The 17,433-nt window shown below is 26.9% G+C and overlaps 1 protein-coding gene across 2 annotated transcripts in view; it reads right to left on the bottom strand.

Moving 5' to 3' along the window:
- LOC100197347 (E3 ubiquitin-protein ligase HACE1) overlaps positions 1–17,433 on the bottom strand; it is a 46,518-nt gene that overhangs the window by 6,838 nt on the left and 22,247 nt on the right. For both annotated transcript variants that reach the window (XM_065790179.1, XM_065790178.1), the window contains exons 5-20: positions 17,105–17,209; positions 16,733–16,808; positions 16,120–16,197; positions 15,274–15,327; positions 15,071–15,153; positions 14,705–14,801; positions 14,067–14,177; positions 13,135–13,994; positions 12,402–12,473; positions 10,911–10,998; positions 10,674–10,776; positions 9,200–9,297; positions 9,031–9,118; positions 8,265–8,414; positions 8,121–8,182; positions 4,628–4,762 (exon numbers count right to left, since the gene is read on the bottom strand). In XM_065790179.1, the coding sequence (XP_065646251.1) occupies positions 4,628–4,762; positions 8,121–8,182; positions 8,265–8,414; positions 9,031–9,118; positions 9,200–9,297; positions 10,674–10,776; positions 10,911–10,998; positions 12,402–12,473; positions 13,135–13,994; positions 14,067–14,177; positions 14,705–14,801; positions 15,071–15,153; positions 15,274–15,327; positions 16,120–16,197; positions 16,733–16,808; positions 17,105–17,209 (2,260 nt within the window). The remainder of the gene's footprint in view (positions 1–4,627; positions 4,763–8,120; positions 8,183–8,264; positions 8,415–9,030; positions 9,119–9,199; positions 9,298–10,673; positions 10,777–10,910; positions 10,999–12,401; positions 12,474–13,134; positions 13,995–14,066; positions 14,178–14,704; positions 14,802–15,070; positions 15,154–15,273; positions 15,328–16,119; positions 16,198–16,732; positions 16,809–17,104; positions 17,210–17,433) is intronic.

Raw genomic sequence — 17,433 nt, 5'->3', positions numbered from 1 at the left:
TAATGGGCACTGCTCTTAAGAGCTAGTGTCTCTTGTGCCATCTACTAAAATTCACTCTCGTGTTACTCGCCATTCAAATAAGTCTCATCCTTTTTCTGTGGCTGTTCCTAAGTGCTTCAAAAAACGCTTATTTGTCTAGTTTTATTCCTTGAACATCAGCTCTTCGAAATTCGCTTCCTTCATCTTGCTTTCCTGATTCACATAATTTGCAATCCTTTATCGTTATCTTGCTCTACAATCTTCGTCTTTTCTCTTCCAGTAACTTCCAAACTTCCAACTTTAATTAGTGGTTGCTTGCAGCCTTGTTAGAAGCGAAGATGTTTAAAAAAAAAAAAAAAAAAAAAAAAAAAAAACCATTTTCATTAAGGTGTTCTTTTGTTTAAAAAATAATTTAACATATTTTATAAAAAATTGAAAGAAATATTTTGCTCCCAAGTCACTTTGGCATGCACAAGAATTTGGATTATTATCTTTTTTTATCATCTGCTACTGAGACTTTTTTTTCTAAATCTGAGAGAGACAATCTGGAGACCAGATAAAACCACTTAAACCTAAATATTTAAATTGATCTTCTTGTAATAAAATTTTATTGAAATAAGAATTAAAAAACAATAGCTATTATTGGCAAAAGTTTTTAAAAAATTCTTCAAGTATATATTTTATAAATACTGATTAATTTATCTTTGAAAAACTGATTTGAAACCAATCACATTCTTTAAATGTTCACTTATTACTGTCTTATACTATTTTTTCATACTACTTTTTTATACTACTGGAAAGTAGGTCTGCAAAAGAATCAGCTTGAACATTTCGAATTTTTTCAAAAGTCGATATTTTTAACTTTAAGCAGAAGAGATAGCTATGCTAAACAGACTTATATCAAATTGTTGTTTATAAATGGTTCAACTTGAGGCTCCATCAAACACTATTTTCACTTACAAAGTTCCTTTCATCTCAACCTCAAAAAATTAACTTAAATCATATCTGTAGTTCTAATAAAGGTTTCAGCAAGCTTTGTTAAGAGCATTTTGCTGAGGTATCAGTAAATTGAACACCATCAGGTATCAACATATTAAACACCCTTGAGTATCAGCATATCGAACACCCTTAAGATAACATTGCAGCTTTTTTTCTCCAACCTTTTTAAAGCTGGGATATAAGAAATTTTTCAAAAAAAAAAAAAAAAAAAGGACAGATATTTTATTTGAGAAAAATATGCTTAACTCAATTTAAAACACCTTTTTAAGAAGCAAAAATATGAAGCAAATGCTAAGGTAATTTTGAAAATAGAATAACAGTTTATTTAAAGCAAAACTGATTGTGGAACAACGAGGAACAATTATTTGGCGAATGCTCATAACTGTGTATAAATTTTTAATTTACTAAAGACAAAGTTTAACAAAATCATTAAAATCTTTTTGCCATTTTTACCCTGATCTGTGTGATGGTTAAGAAAAAAAATTTTGAGATCACATATTTTTTTTTTTTTTAAATAATACTTTTTAAAAAGTTTTTTTTATCACAATTTGTCTTTTCTTGTATTTCAGTGTTCAGAAAAATCTCTAGCAATATTTTAAACATGTGTTTTACTACTGAAAAAAAAAATATTTTCCTGAAAGTATTTTAGTTTGTCTTTACAAACATGAACTTTTTTTCTGTTTTGTTTTACCACAAAATAGTTTCACGATTTAGACCTATTCCTTTACAACCAGATCAAACTCTTTTTTTCATTTTTTAGGTTGATTCACTATTTTTCTTTTTCTAGATTGATTCATTTTTTTTCTATTTCTAGGTTGACTCATTGTTTTTTTTTGTCACATTCAATTTCATTTATTTCAGATGATTCAAATGTTGTTTGTGTTAATATTGGCAGCACTGTATTAGTTTAGCCTTTAAAATGAAACTTAAAATGTATACACAACGTTAGTTGACAACAAATACAAAACCTTGTGTTTGTCACATTTCAGTCAGTAGTTTGTCACATTAGGAGTACTGTTTTACTTCCCATATATTTTTAGGCTATCATTTAATAGATATTTGAATTATTTTTACTTGTCTCAGTATAAAGTGGAAAAAAAAAAACTCTAACTTTTTTTGTGTGACATTTTGCAGCAGCCTCCATGTATGTTTCGTGATTTCTGTATGTCTTTTTGTATCTTATTAATAAACGGTCTAGCATTTTTTTATTAAATGGTCTACCATTTTTTATTAAATGGTCTACCATTTTTTCAGCAAGGCAGGTAACCACATATAGAAATTAAAATAATCTTGTCACTTGTTTAATTGCTAACTATGTATGTTGACTAATCAAAAACTTTTTAGATTTGTGTTTTTTGTTATTTTAAGTTGCCATTATAGATAAATTGTGACATTAAAAAATGTTATATCAAAGAGTTATAAAAGATTCAGAGCTGTCTATGATAAAAAAAAACAACAAAAACTTAATATTTCTTTTAAAGGTTAAATTTTGTTTTAAAAATATATGAGCTTCTAAACAAAGGTTTTCACAAACTAAAAAGTTTAATGACTAAAGATTTAATTTTTTCTGAAAAAACAGACCCCATGAGCAAACGTATCTCATGAACCATAAATAATGCTGTAATTTTCGGAATTTTTCTCATTAAAATGATGTTACGATCATCAATTAATGAAGCCTAATAATAAAAAATAAATATGAATGATAATGAATAATAAAAAAATAATGGAAAACAGAAAATTGTTTTGAAAAAAAATTAAGATGATGACTTGACTTACATTCTTTAATAGTTGAAATAAAAATCAAAAAGTACCAAAATTAGTTATAACCTTTATTTAAATGTTATAATCTGTTGTATAGAATCTTTATTTACCAATGAGAGTATAGAATCTGTGAATTGTAAATTGTGCTAATTATGATAAAAAGATTGACATTAACTATTGATAAAATTGAATATTGATATTACTCTTACATTAAAAAAAACATTGTGTATTGTATGTAGTATACTTATAAAGTGTATTGTATGTAGTATACTTATAAAGTGTATTGTATGTAGTATACTTATAAAGTGTATTGTATGTAGTATACTTATAAAGTTTATTGTATGTAGTATACTTATAAATAAAATAAATTAAAAAATAAGAGTTCTTTCATTAATTTGCAAAAGGAAAAATTTTTAACAGTATTAAAAAAAATTGTAAAAAAGTAAACTTTTACTTTAAAGAACAAACTTTTTTTCTGTTCACCTGAACACTATTTAAACTAAATTAGGCTAATTATATTACAATAATTACCGACCTCCCTACTATTTAATAAATAATCTCTTTGAAAAACCAATACATAACAGTTTATTCCTAGACAAACCTAAATATGTTTAAATACATTAATACGGATTGTGTGCCACCCATGCCACCAGATAGTTAACATAGTCACTTGTTTTCCAGACAAAACAAACAATTACTTACCTTCACTATTTAATTTGTGGTTGTTTCTAACTCAAGCTTGTTCTCAGCTTACAAAATCTCATATTTTATTTTAAATGTTAGGATAAAGAAATTTTTAGAAAAGCTCAAACATCAAATAATTAACAAATCTTAGATTCCTTCTTGCATGCAAGGATATTATTACCACTCTCAAGCATAAAGTAAAATATTTTGCAAGAATTTTTCTTCTAAGGTATCATTTACATCTAAAGATCACACTCTTCCTGTTATCCCAGAGAAACAGGTTAATCTATTTTTAGACATCAAAATCACTCCTGCTTCTGCTGTCTAAGTTATTTCCTATTACTTATTCCTATTTATCTAAACTATTCAAAAACTTGGCCCAGACAACTTTAGTCTTAAAAGTTTAGTTCTTTTTAGTTTAGTTTGAATCTTTATTCAACTGAATTTTGTTTAAATCATTCTTTACCTCTAAAAAATCTCTTACTTGTGCTTGAATGGAACAATGTAGTTATATTTAAACTAATTCTTCTAATGAAACCCTCTCTCTTTTAGACATTTAAAAGTTCTTGTTGGACTTGCTCTAGCTTCTAAACTTAAGCCTGTGACCCGTTCTTCACTTTTTTTTGCTTCTCTTTTTCTTTTTCTACAAATACTCACGGTTGCAAGCGGTTGCACGCAGCTTTTCCTTGAACATAAGTGCTTTAGAATTCTACTTGTTTTCCTTACCCATAATATACAGTTTTTTTTTAACCATAACACACAGTTTTTTTTTACCCATAACATACAGTTTTTTTTTACCCATAACATACAGTTTTTTTTTACCCAAAACATACTTCTTTTTTTATACCCAAAACATACGGTTTTCTGTTGGGACTTTAGAATTCTCTTTAATTTAATTTTAGCATCGGAAGTTAACTTATTTTAAAAAAAAATTTTAAGTTTATAACTATATTTATTTTAAAAATAAATTTTTTTTTTCCCCCTTATACTTTATATAAAATAAATTAAAAATCATTCTTATAAATATTTTTATAAAATTGAATCTTAAATCTAAACAAAACAAAAAGCAATGTAAAACAAAAAAGATCAAATTCAATATCTAATGGTTAGGCACCAAACAAAAATGTTTCACCTTCATTTAAAATATAACAGAAATTATTTCTTACACAAATTTGATAAAAAAACAACCTTGTTTAAAACAAACCTTGTTTAAATCAGTTACAATAATATTCTTTCCATTTGACTTCAACTCAACTTCTTGGGTTTGTCCAAAGACATCAGTTTCAACAGAAAACGGAATTTCTAATCCCAAACTACTTATTTCATTATCTAAAATCCACTACAAATAAAAAAAGTTTTAAATATTAATTGAAAAGAACATTTTAAATATAAATGCAACATTTATTATATATATATATATATATATATATATATATATATATATATATATATATATATATATATATATATATATATATATATTTATATATATATATATATATATTTTTAAACATCTTCGCTTCCAACAAGGCTGCAAGCAACCACTAATTAGAGTTGGAAGTTACTGGAAGAGAAAAAATGAAGATTGTAGAGCAAGATAACAATTGAAGATGACTTAAAAGTTGCAAATTATATGAATCAGATAAGCAACATGAAGGAAGCGAATTCCAAAGAACTGAAAAATTGGGTTTTATCTGAATTAAAGTTCACCAGCCACTGTGAGTCCCATGCTGTAGCAGAAGTGAGATCCTTTTCAAGCTCAAATGCACTTCCAAGCAATCAGAGAGTGTTGGCTTCTTATCATGACAAGAATAAATGTTAGTATCATCAACGAACAATGCCACCTTAGATGTCAGAATATCTGGAAGATCGTTAATGTAAATTAAAAAAAGTATAGGGCCAAGGATTGAACCTTGAGGAATCCCTGAAGATAAAGAATAAGAAGAGTGCTGTCCATCGAGGACAAATTTTATACTACAATTGGAAAGGAAGGATTCAATAATCTTAAAGATGCTACCAGATACACCATAAGAAGAAAGATTATGGAGAAGACCAGCATGCCAAACATTTATCAAAAGCTTTAGAAATGTCAAGAGCGATGGCCTTAACCTCTCCAACTTTATCTAATGCACAATAAAACCTATATGCTATTTATATAATCATTTATATAATACAGTACCTTATGTTGCTGCTCATTTGTGCATGTTTTGACACCAAGCATTTTTTTCAAAAAAAGTATGGTAAAAGAGGACTTAAAGCATTTTGTTTCTTGTTTGTTGATGTATTTAAAGTAATTTTTTTAAAGTAATTATTCTGTTTCAAAGTAACTATTCTTTTTAAAAAAAAACTCATATATGAAGTAATTTAAAGTAATTAATTTAAAGTAATTATGCTTATAAAAAGTAATTATTCTTTTTTTAAATATTTTAATAAAAATGTTGTTGTATTTAAAACAATTTTTTTTTTCTGATGCAACTCAGTTGTTTGATTTTTTGGAATTTTTTTGTTCTATACTTTGAATCACATTAAAAATATGGAGGTGGTTATTTTTTATATTTTTTTTTTGTTGAATATTGTATTACCCTTAAGTTTTTTTATTTTATATTTGTCTATTGCTTTATTATGCTATAAAGTTCTGTAAAGACCAGCATTTTGCTAAAAGATATATTTAATCAGTTTATCATAACTTTTAAAATTAGGAACAATAAAAGTTGCAATAAACATAACATATTTATGTTATGTTTATAACATAAATATGTTATGTTATGAAATAACATAATAGCAATTACATAAATTGTATTTGTTTTTATTTTGTTTGCAAATTTAAACTTATCTATTTTTTTGTACTCCCATATTTTTCCCATTCTATTAGCCAGGAGTGTGGAGTCATAAAAATAAAGTACCAACACAACTCCAATTGTTGAAATTTTTAGAGTACGACTCACTGCAAAATTTTTAAAAAAATTCATTGAATTCTTTAAAAAATTTTACGCGATAATTAAAATTTTTTTTTTTTTGCCAAATTTATAAAAAGTTCTTTGAAGGTTAAATATTTTGAACATGCACATACAATACCGAGAAGTTTTACTATTGGAATCATGATTTTGTTTAGCGACTCTGACTTCGCTAAAAATGTTGCGACTATGACTCCATGACTCTGACTCCACAGCCTAGCTATTAGCTTGTTCATCCCAAAATGGTGTTGTTACCTTTCATATTTTATTTGAAAAAAATATATCAGAAACATGTTTACTTTTTATTAAAGTTATTTGATTTCTTTAGTGTGACGTTCTACCCTGTATCATTACTTTAGGTAGTTTACTGTTAGAATATGGTTTTAAATTAGTAAATTTTTATGATTTGAAATTTATTATAAAGATCAATAGCTAACAGCTTCAGAAGAAAAAATTTATTCAACATAATTAAGGTAAGAAAATATAATTTATTCAACATAATTAAGGTAAGAAAATATAATTTATTCAACATAATTAAGGTAAGAATAATTTTATTTTTTGGCAACATTACAAAGCAAAACTCTGTTTGAACTGTTTATTGCTTTGCGATAAGTGTCTTTTCCGTCAAATTTTCACTATTTTTAGCACTTCTCTGAAACAATCTTCTTAAGTGCATTATACTATATATAAAGGAATTTGCAAAATTCCATTTTATAAAAGGATTTGTATATTAATATAATGATGTAGTAATTACAGCAGGTACATGTTGGGATTATTGCATGATAGAAACTCTCTAAGCTTATTTACAAAGCTATTAGGCATTTTCTGATACCACAATCAATAATGACGCATATTATAGGTGCTGTATATAATATTATTAACATAAAATGTAATATGTACAATATAACGTAATATAATACATAATAAAACAGAATATAAAACACTATAAAACATAATATTAGATACATATAACAATTATAGTTTCTAGATGTGACACCAATAATAAGCAAGAAATAAACTGTATTGATGTCACATGCAAAATGTAATAATTTTACATATATAATATAGGCATTATTCATTTAATAAATTAATGAAACATATGAAATGTATTGCTACTTTATCAATCAACTCAAAAGCACTTAAAAGAAAAACATTTTGTTTGTGAATAAAACTTTTGTTAAACATTTTTACAAAGTTGCTAAGAAACAGATAACATTACATTATTTTCACTCAAAAACAAGTTAAGTGTAGAAAATGACTGAGGCTTCGTTTTAACTAGAACCAAGTTCACTACAATAAAATCACTTTGTAGCCTGATGAGTTGATTGCCATATAATGTCATACAAATGTACAGTAGTTATACTGTAATATCATTAACAACCACACTATATCATAATATTAAACCAATCATCAAATAAACTAAAGAAATTAAATACGATACATACTGGAAATAATCTTAAACTCAGACCCAGACCCTGCGGTTAATAGGACAAGTAAAAGCAAAGAAAAAGTGTTTGGCTTTCACTGTTATAGTTTTTTGTTAAGGAAGTTTTTGTCTGTAACATAAGACATTTACAAAAGAATTTCTTTAAAAAAGCTAGTGGTTGTGGGATTGATATTGGGACAAACAAACAATGTGACGTCACCAAAACGGTACACTATTTAATAACCAAATTCTATGATTAAAATAGTAAAAAAATATTTTAACAGAAAAGAGATAACATAATGGAGATAACAATAAACCTGGAGATTTTTTGAGTACTCTGGGTCAATAGATTCAATATCTTTATAACTGGCTGGTACACCTAAAATAGATAATGTAAAAAATAATCCTTTCAAATCATGCAAATAAAAAATGAAAAATTTATATGACAATTGAAAACTAACCTAACATATGTTTGTAGAAAGATCTAGTGAAATAAGCAGTGATTAAATGCTTGTGATATAATGCTAAACCCATTATACGTCCAGCAAAGTGAAAATAGCTCAGATGGTCAGGATTTACAAAAGAATTACTGTTGGGTTGGAAAGTTGAACCTAAGTTATAATAAACCACAAAATAATATAGTTTTGCATAAATTAATACAGCTTGGCATAAATTAATACAGTTTTTCAGAAATTAAAAGAGCTTTTCATAAATTAAAATAGTTTTGCATAAATTAATATAGTTTTGCATATTATAATTTTGCTGCTATAGAACAGACAGTAAAAAAAAAACAAAGTAAAATCAAAGACAGAGAATAAAATAAATTATTGTTCAAATCTAAAATTAACTAAAAATTTAGTTAATTTTAAATTATAGTTAGCCCATAAAATCTAGGTATTTTCTACTTAATTTATCAGACATCACAAGTCATAGGACTTCCTTAAGACTTTAGCCATTAAAAAAGTTCTTAAAAAGGCTCAACTTTTTAAGTGTTAAGTCTATAAAAAAAAGTCTTAAGTTCTTCAAAAAGTCCTTCAGAAAATTCAACTTGTTTCTCTGCGCAGCAACTTTTTGGGGTTTATATTTCGAAGTGTAGTTATAACTTTAAGGTAAAAATATGACCAATAATGTAAAATTATTACCAAAAAAATTTGTCCACAAAACATTAGCACTTTATTATTTATACTATATTAGTTAATTATTTTGTATTTACAAAAATCATTATACCATCTGCTGATAACGTGAAGAGTGCACAATCCGGATTCACAATTTCTTTAATTAGCAAATCTAACCACTCCCTGGTCACACCAGCACCCTAATAAAGTAAAGAGTAATATTAGTTAATATGAAAATACTAAACAATATTTAACAGAGTAAAAAAGTTTTTTGTTATTACCATTCCTTCTTCTCCTTGGAATCTTACAGAAATATTTTTTTTGAGTTGACTTTCATTTTTTTCTTCTAACTGCTTACAGCTTGCAGAAAGTAAAGAATCTACAGCAAAATACTAAAATAATATATAATGTGTGTGTGAAATTTTACACAACGCATTATAATATTAAAAAAAAAAAAATTCAGCACCATATTTAGCTAACTTTTTTGCAAAATTTGCAAAAACCAGATTCAATTTAGATTGGAATTATCAAACTTCTTTAAAATTTGACAGTATCATAGCACTGCAAAAACATCATCACTAATGCTCTGCAAAGTTTTGTGGTAGAACATAAGGAGGGCTTGAAATAGTTGCCAACTACTAACCTCTCCGAAAGGAGAGGGTGTTAGTATTTGGCAACTATTTCAGATTTTTTTTTCTTTTTTTATAAATTTTTATAAAGATAGAATATATTTACCCCTTAAGTCTTTGCCTTCTACAAGACAGTAGCCGGATGCATTTAACATCTGCCCATGATGAGTATTTTTGTTGAGACACCATCTCTGGCCTTTACTCAACCAAGAGTCTCAAGGCAGGGGGTGTTTTAAGTCAGAGTTGGCTTCTCCTAGCCTTTGCCTAAAAAGCTTATCCTACAAGGCAGCAAGACATGAAGCAGATTGTAATGGGTTACATGTTACCAGTAGCAGGATAACCTGACCTGACAATATTTATCACTTATCACCTATAGATGTCTCTTCAATGTTGGCTATTGTTGCCCTTTATCCACCTATGTCCACATCAGCATATATTTATTTCTTTGAGCATTTGTATATTGTGTAGTGATTTAGTCTTACATTGTTTGTTATATTTGTCAAAAAAAAATATATTGCAAGTAGGCCCTTATAAAAAAAAAGCCCTATACTGTACTTTATTTCAGACCAGACCAGATCTGATGATTAGTAACTTATTTATTCATAATTTATTTATTTATTTGCATTTTAGTATAGATCTAGAAATTTTCATATAGTTCTATATTAGGACACTTGTAAAATTTTTCATCATGCTTTGTTGTTCATGGTCATTTTTTTAAACATGTTAAGGCAAACGAAACATTTTTCCTTTTTTAACTTTTTTCTTTAACTTTTCCATTTTGCTAATTTGGTTTAAGAGTTTAAATAAATGGGCAACTAAAGTTTTATTTCTGCCTCCTGCATGGAGAGCTTAATTCTGCATGGAGAGCTTATCTCCTGCATGGAGAGCTTATAATTGATTAACAAGCAGAACAAGAAAAATTTAAAGATATTCTTCCTCTCTTTCTATATATTTATGCATACTTAGATAATATGGTGCCTTAAAACCCCCATTAGATAGAAAATCACAACTCTCAGTGTTGAAAAACTGCAGTTTTTATATCAAAAATAAGAAAAATGAATTTCTAAAAGTTTTTTGATAACTTTTTATACAAATTTTTTTTGGATTGATATAAATGTTATCTAACCTCTTGAGACATGTATAACAGCAGTTTCATCATAAACCACACTGATACGATTCTTATCAGCATATAAATTTTCATAAAACCATTTTTGACGATCAACAAATGGCTATAAACAAAAGAAATAGTATAAAAAACAAAATTGAAAACATAAATTTTTTGCCAAAGTCCTTCACACAACAAAGCCATATCATAAAAAACTAATACCTGTTAATGAATAAATAAAAAGAAACAATTGAAAACCTGGGCATGAATAGCAGGAAGAAATCTTTGTAAAAGCATGGGATTAACTAACACAAAGTTAAAATGTTCGAAAATGAGAGAAGTATTTCTAAAATATATTAAGTAAAAAAATATAAAATATTTAAATTATGTACAGTAATTTTCCATAATATAAGATATAATATTATGTTATGAATATTAGATTAATTTAATATTATATATATATATATATATGTATATATATATATATATATATATATATATATATGGCAACATCTTTAAGATCATTGAATCCTTCCTTTCAAATCGTACCATAAAAGTTGTCCTCGATGGACAACACTCTTCTTCTTATTCTGTAACTTCAGGGGTTCCTCAAGGTTCTATCATAGGCCCTATACTTTTTTTAATTTACATTAACGATCTTCCAGATATTCTCACATCTAAGGTGGCATTGTTTGCTGATGATACTACCATTTATTCTTGTCGTGATTGCTTGGAGGGGGCATTTGAGCTTGAAAAGGATCTCACTTCTGCTACAGTATGGGGCTCACACTGGCTGGTGAACTTTAATTCAGATAAAACTCAATTTTTTTCAGCCAATCGTTATCGCAATAATTTAGATCTTCCTATATTTATGAACGGTGATGTACTCGATTAGTCATCTACCCTACATCTTCTAGGATTAACTCTTACTTCCAATCTTTCCTGGAAACCATACATCAAATCAGTCGCAAAATTAGCGTCTGCAAAGGTTGCATCTCTTTATCGAGCTCGTCATTTTCTTACTTTGGATTCTATTCTATCTCTATAAATCTCAAATCCGGCCTTGTATGGAATACTGTTGCCATATCTAGGGCGGATCTTCTAATGATGTCCTTTCTCTTTTAGACAAGGTGCGAAAACGCATTGTAAACATAGTTGGACCTGCTCTTGCAGCCAACCTCCAACCATTATCACATTGTCGTAATGTTGCTTCTCTTTCTCTTTTCTACAAATACTATAGTGGGCACTGCTCTAAAGAGTTAGCGTTTCTTGTGCCATCTACTAAAATTCATTCTCGTGTTACTCGTCATTCAATTAAGTGTCATCCTTTTTCTGTGACTGTTCCTAAGTGCTCCAAAAACGCTCATTTGTCTAGTTTTTTTCCTCGAACATCAGTTCTTTGGAATTCGCTTCCTTCATCTTGCTTTCCTGATTCATATAGTTTGCAATCTTTTAAGTCGTCCGTCAATCGTTATCTTGCTCTACAATCTTCATCTTTTCTCTTTCAGTAACTTCCAACTTTAATTAGTGGCTGCTTGCAGCCTTGTTGGAAGCAAAGATGTTTATAAAAAATATATATATATATATAATATTAGGTTCATTATTTTATTATATTATATCATGTAATAAAATAATGAACTATAAATGAGCTCAAATTAAAGTTATCAATACAAAAAACAAAAAAGTAAAAAAAACTTAAAAACTCAATATTAAGAAAAAAAAAATTTAATTTCATAAATTTAAAAAAACCTGGACACAAGAAGCTGCAATATCTTCTCATGGGTTTCAACAAATTTATTAAATTGATACATTTTGCCACAACTACAAATAATCACAAAAATACATATTAAATTAACATATATTAAATATATATGTTAATTTAATATGTATTTTTATTATTAAATTAACATATATATTTAAATATTATAGCATCAGCACTCTAGTGAGCAGTCAACTAAAATTGATTGGCTAGATTTGTCAAAAATAATATTTTAACCTTTATAATAAGTTTTTCCAAAACAAAGTTATCACTATAAAAACAAACCTGAAATCACGAAAGTAAAAAAAACATGAATCATGGAAATAGATAAACCTTTTTATAATTTTCTAACATTTTAAACTTCATTTCATTTTATCAATTTACTTTGAAAGCTAGTTAATTTATAATTGTTAAGGAGTATATGTATTTAACTACACTACAGTGAATCAGCAAAATTTAATATGAAAATTTAAAATTGTTATAAAGCTGAAATTGCAGTTAAGAAATTATTTGCTGTAAGAAAATTATATATTTTTATAAGGTTATTCAAATTTATTTTCAAGTTGATAGTGTTAATTATTATTTGTCAGCATTTTATACATTGACATTCAATTTCTGACCAATCAATAGCAATTCAGTCACAAGTCATCAGTTTTTTATTTTGAATAAAGTAACATAAATTGGGTAAAATAAATAAACAATTCAAAAATAAATTCAACTTACTTCCATACTGGATTGGACTGACAGAACAAATAATATCCATGAATGACAGCACACAGTCTATCTGCAGTTATAGAAAGAACATCACCTTCTTTAGAAATTTTATTTTCAACATTTGCTGTTGAATTTCCAGAACCAAGAGACGTTGATGGCATGTTGCTATGTTGATGCATATGTGAAGGACTAAGTTGTGCAATACATTGGTTTTCAGTTTGAAGTTGAGAGAAACTTAAATTAATTCTATTTACAGAGCCGTCTGAACTTCTTCTATGCATACTAATGTTTTCCATGGATCTGCTTATTGAATTCGGTAAAATTTCCTGATCAGTTGTTTCCATTGCGTTATGATAGCTGTCTGACCTTGATAGTGGCATGGGTGGTGGTGTTTGGTTTATTGCTAATTGAACTGCAGGTTGAGTTAGCCGCAATGACTCATTAATAGTTGGAGCTGATAAACAGCTTTTAGAATTGACCACTTTTGACTTAACATATGAATTACTGGGATAAAGCTCACTTTGTAGAATTTTCATCCATGTATTTAAACTTTCCCATAATGTATCTGTTTCAAAATTTATACTTGCAATGTTTTGTGGTTGCAGTGTTGTTTTTCTTGGTGAGGTAGAAATATCAGAACCAGTTCTTCTATGAGTGCGCATCCTGAAATTTTCAGAATGACTTTCTGATGTGAGCATTTTATTATATATCTTTATCACTTTTAAAAATCGCTCAGTTGTTAGTTTGTAATCACTTGATGGGCTTAAAAGTTTCAAACCTTCAAGTCTAACTTGTGATGCTAACTCTTGCAGCATAAAGTCTCTATAATCTTGGCGTTGTTCACCAATATATAGAAATGCAGCTTCCACCTAAAAAATTTTCTGCATAATTATATAATTAGGAATAGTTTAGATTAAAAAAAAAACTAATATTAAATTTACATTTTTAATATCAGCGTTGGGTGAAAGACAAGATTGGATCAAACCCGAAAGAAGTTTGAACTCTTTGTCCTTATAGTCCAGAATAACATAACAAACCTGTCCATAACCAGCCTACATGAAAACAAGTATAAAATTAATACAACTTTGATTTTTCTCTCAGTATGTTTTACATTCTTGAAAGCTCTTTGTGTGATTTAGAACAAACTTTTGAATTTCTACTCACACCGTGTGTTTTACATCACTTGCTTAGAGGTCTCTTTCTATGTTTGTAAAAAATATTTATTCTGCTTTTTAGCATCAAGTTTACAATTGATGCTAAAAAAAAATTTAAAAATTTGTTGTACTTTTTGAAAAAGTACTAATAAAAAACTTAAAACAAACCTGCTAAATAAACGCTGCGTGTTCGGTTTGTGTGTTCTTAAGAAATCACAATTTTCTTAAAACTATTTTTAAAAAATTCCTTTGAAGGAGTTTTGAAGTTTGAAATGGAAAAAAAAATCAAATATAAAATAAATATAATATTAAATAATTATAATAAATAGCTACAACAACTTTGGTAACATTAAAATTTGATTTTCTGTAAAAGTGCGAAAAATATACTTACTTTCAAAACAAAAATGAAAAAATAAAAAAATTACAAGAAAAGCAGCATCGAGAGGAGTCTGTTTATCAGAGTTTGATGTAAGCAAAGCACCATTGCAGATCAATACTTTAGCAACTTCAGCATGTCCATGTCTATGAAATTTTTTTTGAACTATTATCAACACATTATAAGTAAATTTACTATTAAAAAAAACTTAAAAAAACAAACAAATTATTCAGACCACTTATTGGACATTTTTCTGATTAAAGTTTAAACCCATAATTAAAGTTTACAAGTAAAGATTATTTTAATTAAAGTTTAACCCTCCATCCTGCCAATCCACCTTCATCCTACCGCTAACATAACCACCATCCTACCACTAAAGCAAAATATACAAAAAATACTTTTAAAGAAAAGAAACCTGCAAGCAAAAAATAAAGGAGTGCATCCAGTCGTATTTGTTTTCTCAATATTTGCATGAAATTCCAGCAATTTCAACACTGTCTAAATATCAATTTTAAATCTAAATAAAATTTGATATTACTTAGATTTAAAATTAGAATAAAAATCTGTTACATATAGATATACAGCTAAATGTAACAGTGTTAGTGAATTTTAACTTACAGATTTATGACCATTAAGACAAGCAACATGAAGGGGTGTTTGTAGATTAAAATCCTAAAAATAAGAGGTGAAGGGGTGTTTGTAAATTAAAATCCTGAAAATAATATTGATGTTATTAATAATATTTAATAAAACAGCAGCATTACCAAAACAAAAAAAACGTTAAAAATAGAAATATTTTTAAGTATATTTAACAGTTATGATGAAAATAATGACTTTTTTAACTTGTTTCTTCATGTAGCAGATAGGTAGCAGCTCTGTTCGTCAAGGTTTACATTTTGGAGGTAATGAGTTGGAAGAGAACAAAAATTAAAAAAAGAAAGAGAAAAAAGAACTCGATTCGTAGAAAATAGAGTAGACTTTGATTGTAATGACTCCACCTTACGCGACCTTGGGTGAAAATAATGCAGTTAAAAAAAATGTTAAGTAATAGTATAATCTGTTATAATACTTCACATATGATTATTTGATGTTAGAAAGAAAATATTTAAAAACTGATTACCACCTGTGTATCAAAGAAAATATTTAAAAACTGATTACCACCTGTGAATCAAAGAAAATATTTAAAAACTTTATAAACCACCTGTGTATCAAAGAAAAAAAGTTTCAACAATTTTAAAAGAAAAATTTTAATTTTCAAAAATTCATTTTTATAAATTTGAGCTGTTTTTAATTTCAACATTTTTTACCAATAATTTATGTATTACAAAAGACAATAAAATAGATCATAGAAAAAAATTACTACTTTTATTAAATATTAAAATTAAGTATTAAAATATAAAATTATAAACGCATTAAAGTATGAAGGAGATAAAAAATAACAATATAATTTATATATATACTTACTGTGATATCAATGTCTTTAATAAATTTAGAAATTTCAGAAAATATTTCAGTTCGACCATTTGATGCCAACCAATGAATCTAAAAATTTTTTATTGTTTTATAACGTTTAAGATTTCCCTTTTTTTAACTTTCTTTGTCCAGGGTTCCATGGTTGTCCGTGGTTGTGGATTCATGATTCCATGGTTGTGGATAGGAAGAGTTTCTGTAATACTACTTTCTTCTTTAAATACGACATTAGCAGAGATTTTTTACAATGGATAACTTTTTAAAAATGGTTTTAACCTGCTTTGCAGATCAAGACTGAGTATTTTTGTGATATCATTAAGTATTTTTGTTGCGATAATATTAGTTACCATTAGTTACCATGTTCAATCTATATTTACCCACAATTAAATTGGGGGATTCGTATAAAAAATTTTCTTCTTGTATACATTTTGCCTTGACCATCTTTACCTCCCCTAGTTAGTGGGGTTTTATATGAAAGTATAAAAGTACGAAACTAAGTCATATTAGAAACTATTTTTATTTATTTATTATTATTATTATTTTTTTTTCATATTTTTTCATTTTAAGCAATAACCTTAAAAAATAATTTTTTAAAATCTCAACTCACAGCAGTCATTCCTTCATTATTTTTAATCTCAATATCTGCACCATATTCAAGTAGTTTAGCAATGCATTTTGAAAACCTAAAAAACAATTTTAAAATAAAATTAATTATTTGTATTATTTATAAATTTGTTTCTTTTTATATATAAGAAATTTATATTTAAAGTATAAAATTTCTCATATATTTAAATTTTATATTTAAAGTATAAAATTTCTCATATATAAAGATGATTTTATATATAACACGATATTAAAATTTTTATACAATAAATCATCATCATCATAATAATTTTGACATTCTCATACCCCTCAGTTTTAATTAAAGATAAGCAAAAAGTTGCCATTAAATAATCAAAAAAATATTTGCCAACTTTACCCATTTCTCGATGCGACTTGTAATGGTGTAATTCCTTGTCTATCTTGCACATTTGGCAATGCACCTTTTTTTAGCAAATGCCAAAGACACTCATATGCTCCAACACTATAAGCATAATAACAAATTTTTATTTTAAAAATACTTTAATATAACTTTTTAATATAAATGGTACCTTACCTACAAGCATGTGTCTATGTATAAATTCTTATTAATGGATAGTTACCTAAGTATATTTAGAAATATTTTTATAAAAAAAATGTCTGATTTTAAATATTTGAACAGTTAAAGATAGCATTTGAACAGTTAAAGATAGCATTTGAACAGTTAAA

This window comes from Hydra vulgaris, chromosome 02 (assembly GCF_038396675.1).
Source record: "Hydra vulgaris chromosome 02, alternate assembly HydraT2T_AEP".
NCBI lineage: Eukaryota > Metazoa > Cnidaria > Hydrozoa > Anthoathecata > Hydridae > Hydra > Hydra vulgaris.
Note: the sequence above shows the minus strand (reverse complement) of the source record. Positions and strands in the feature narration are given on the sequence as shown.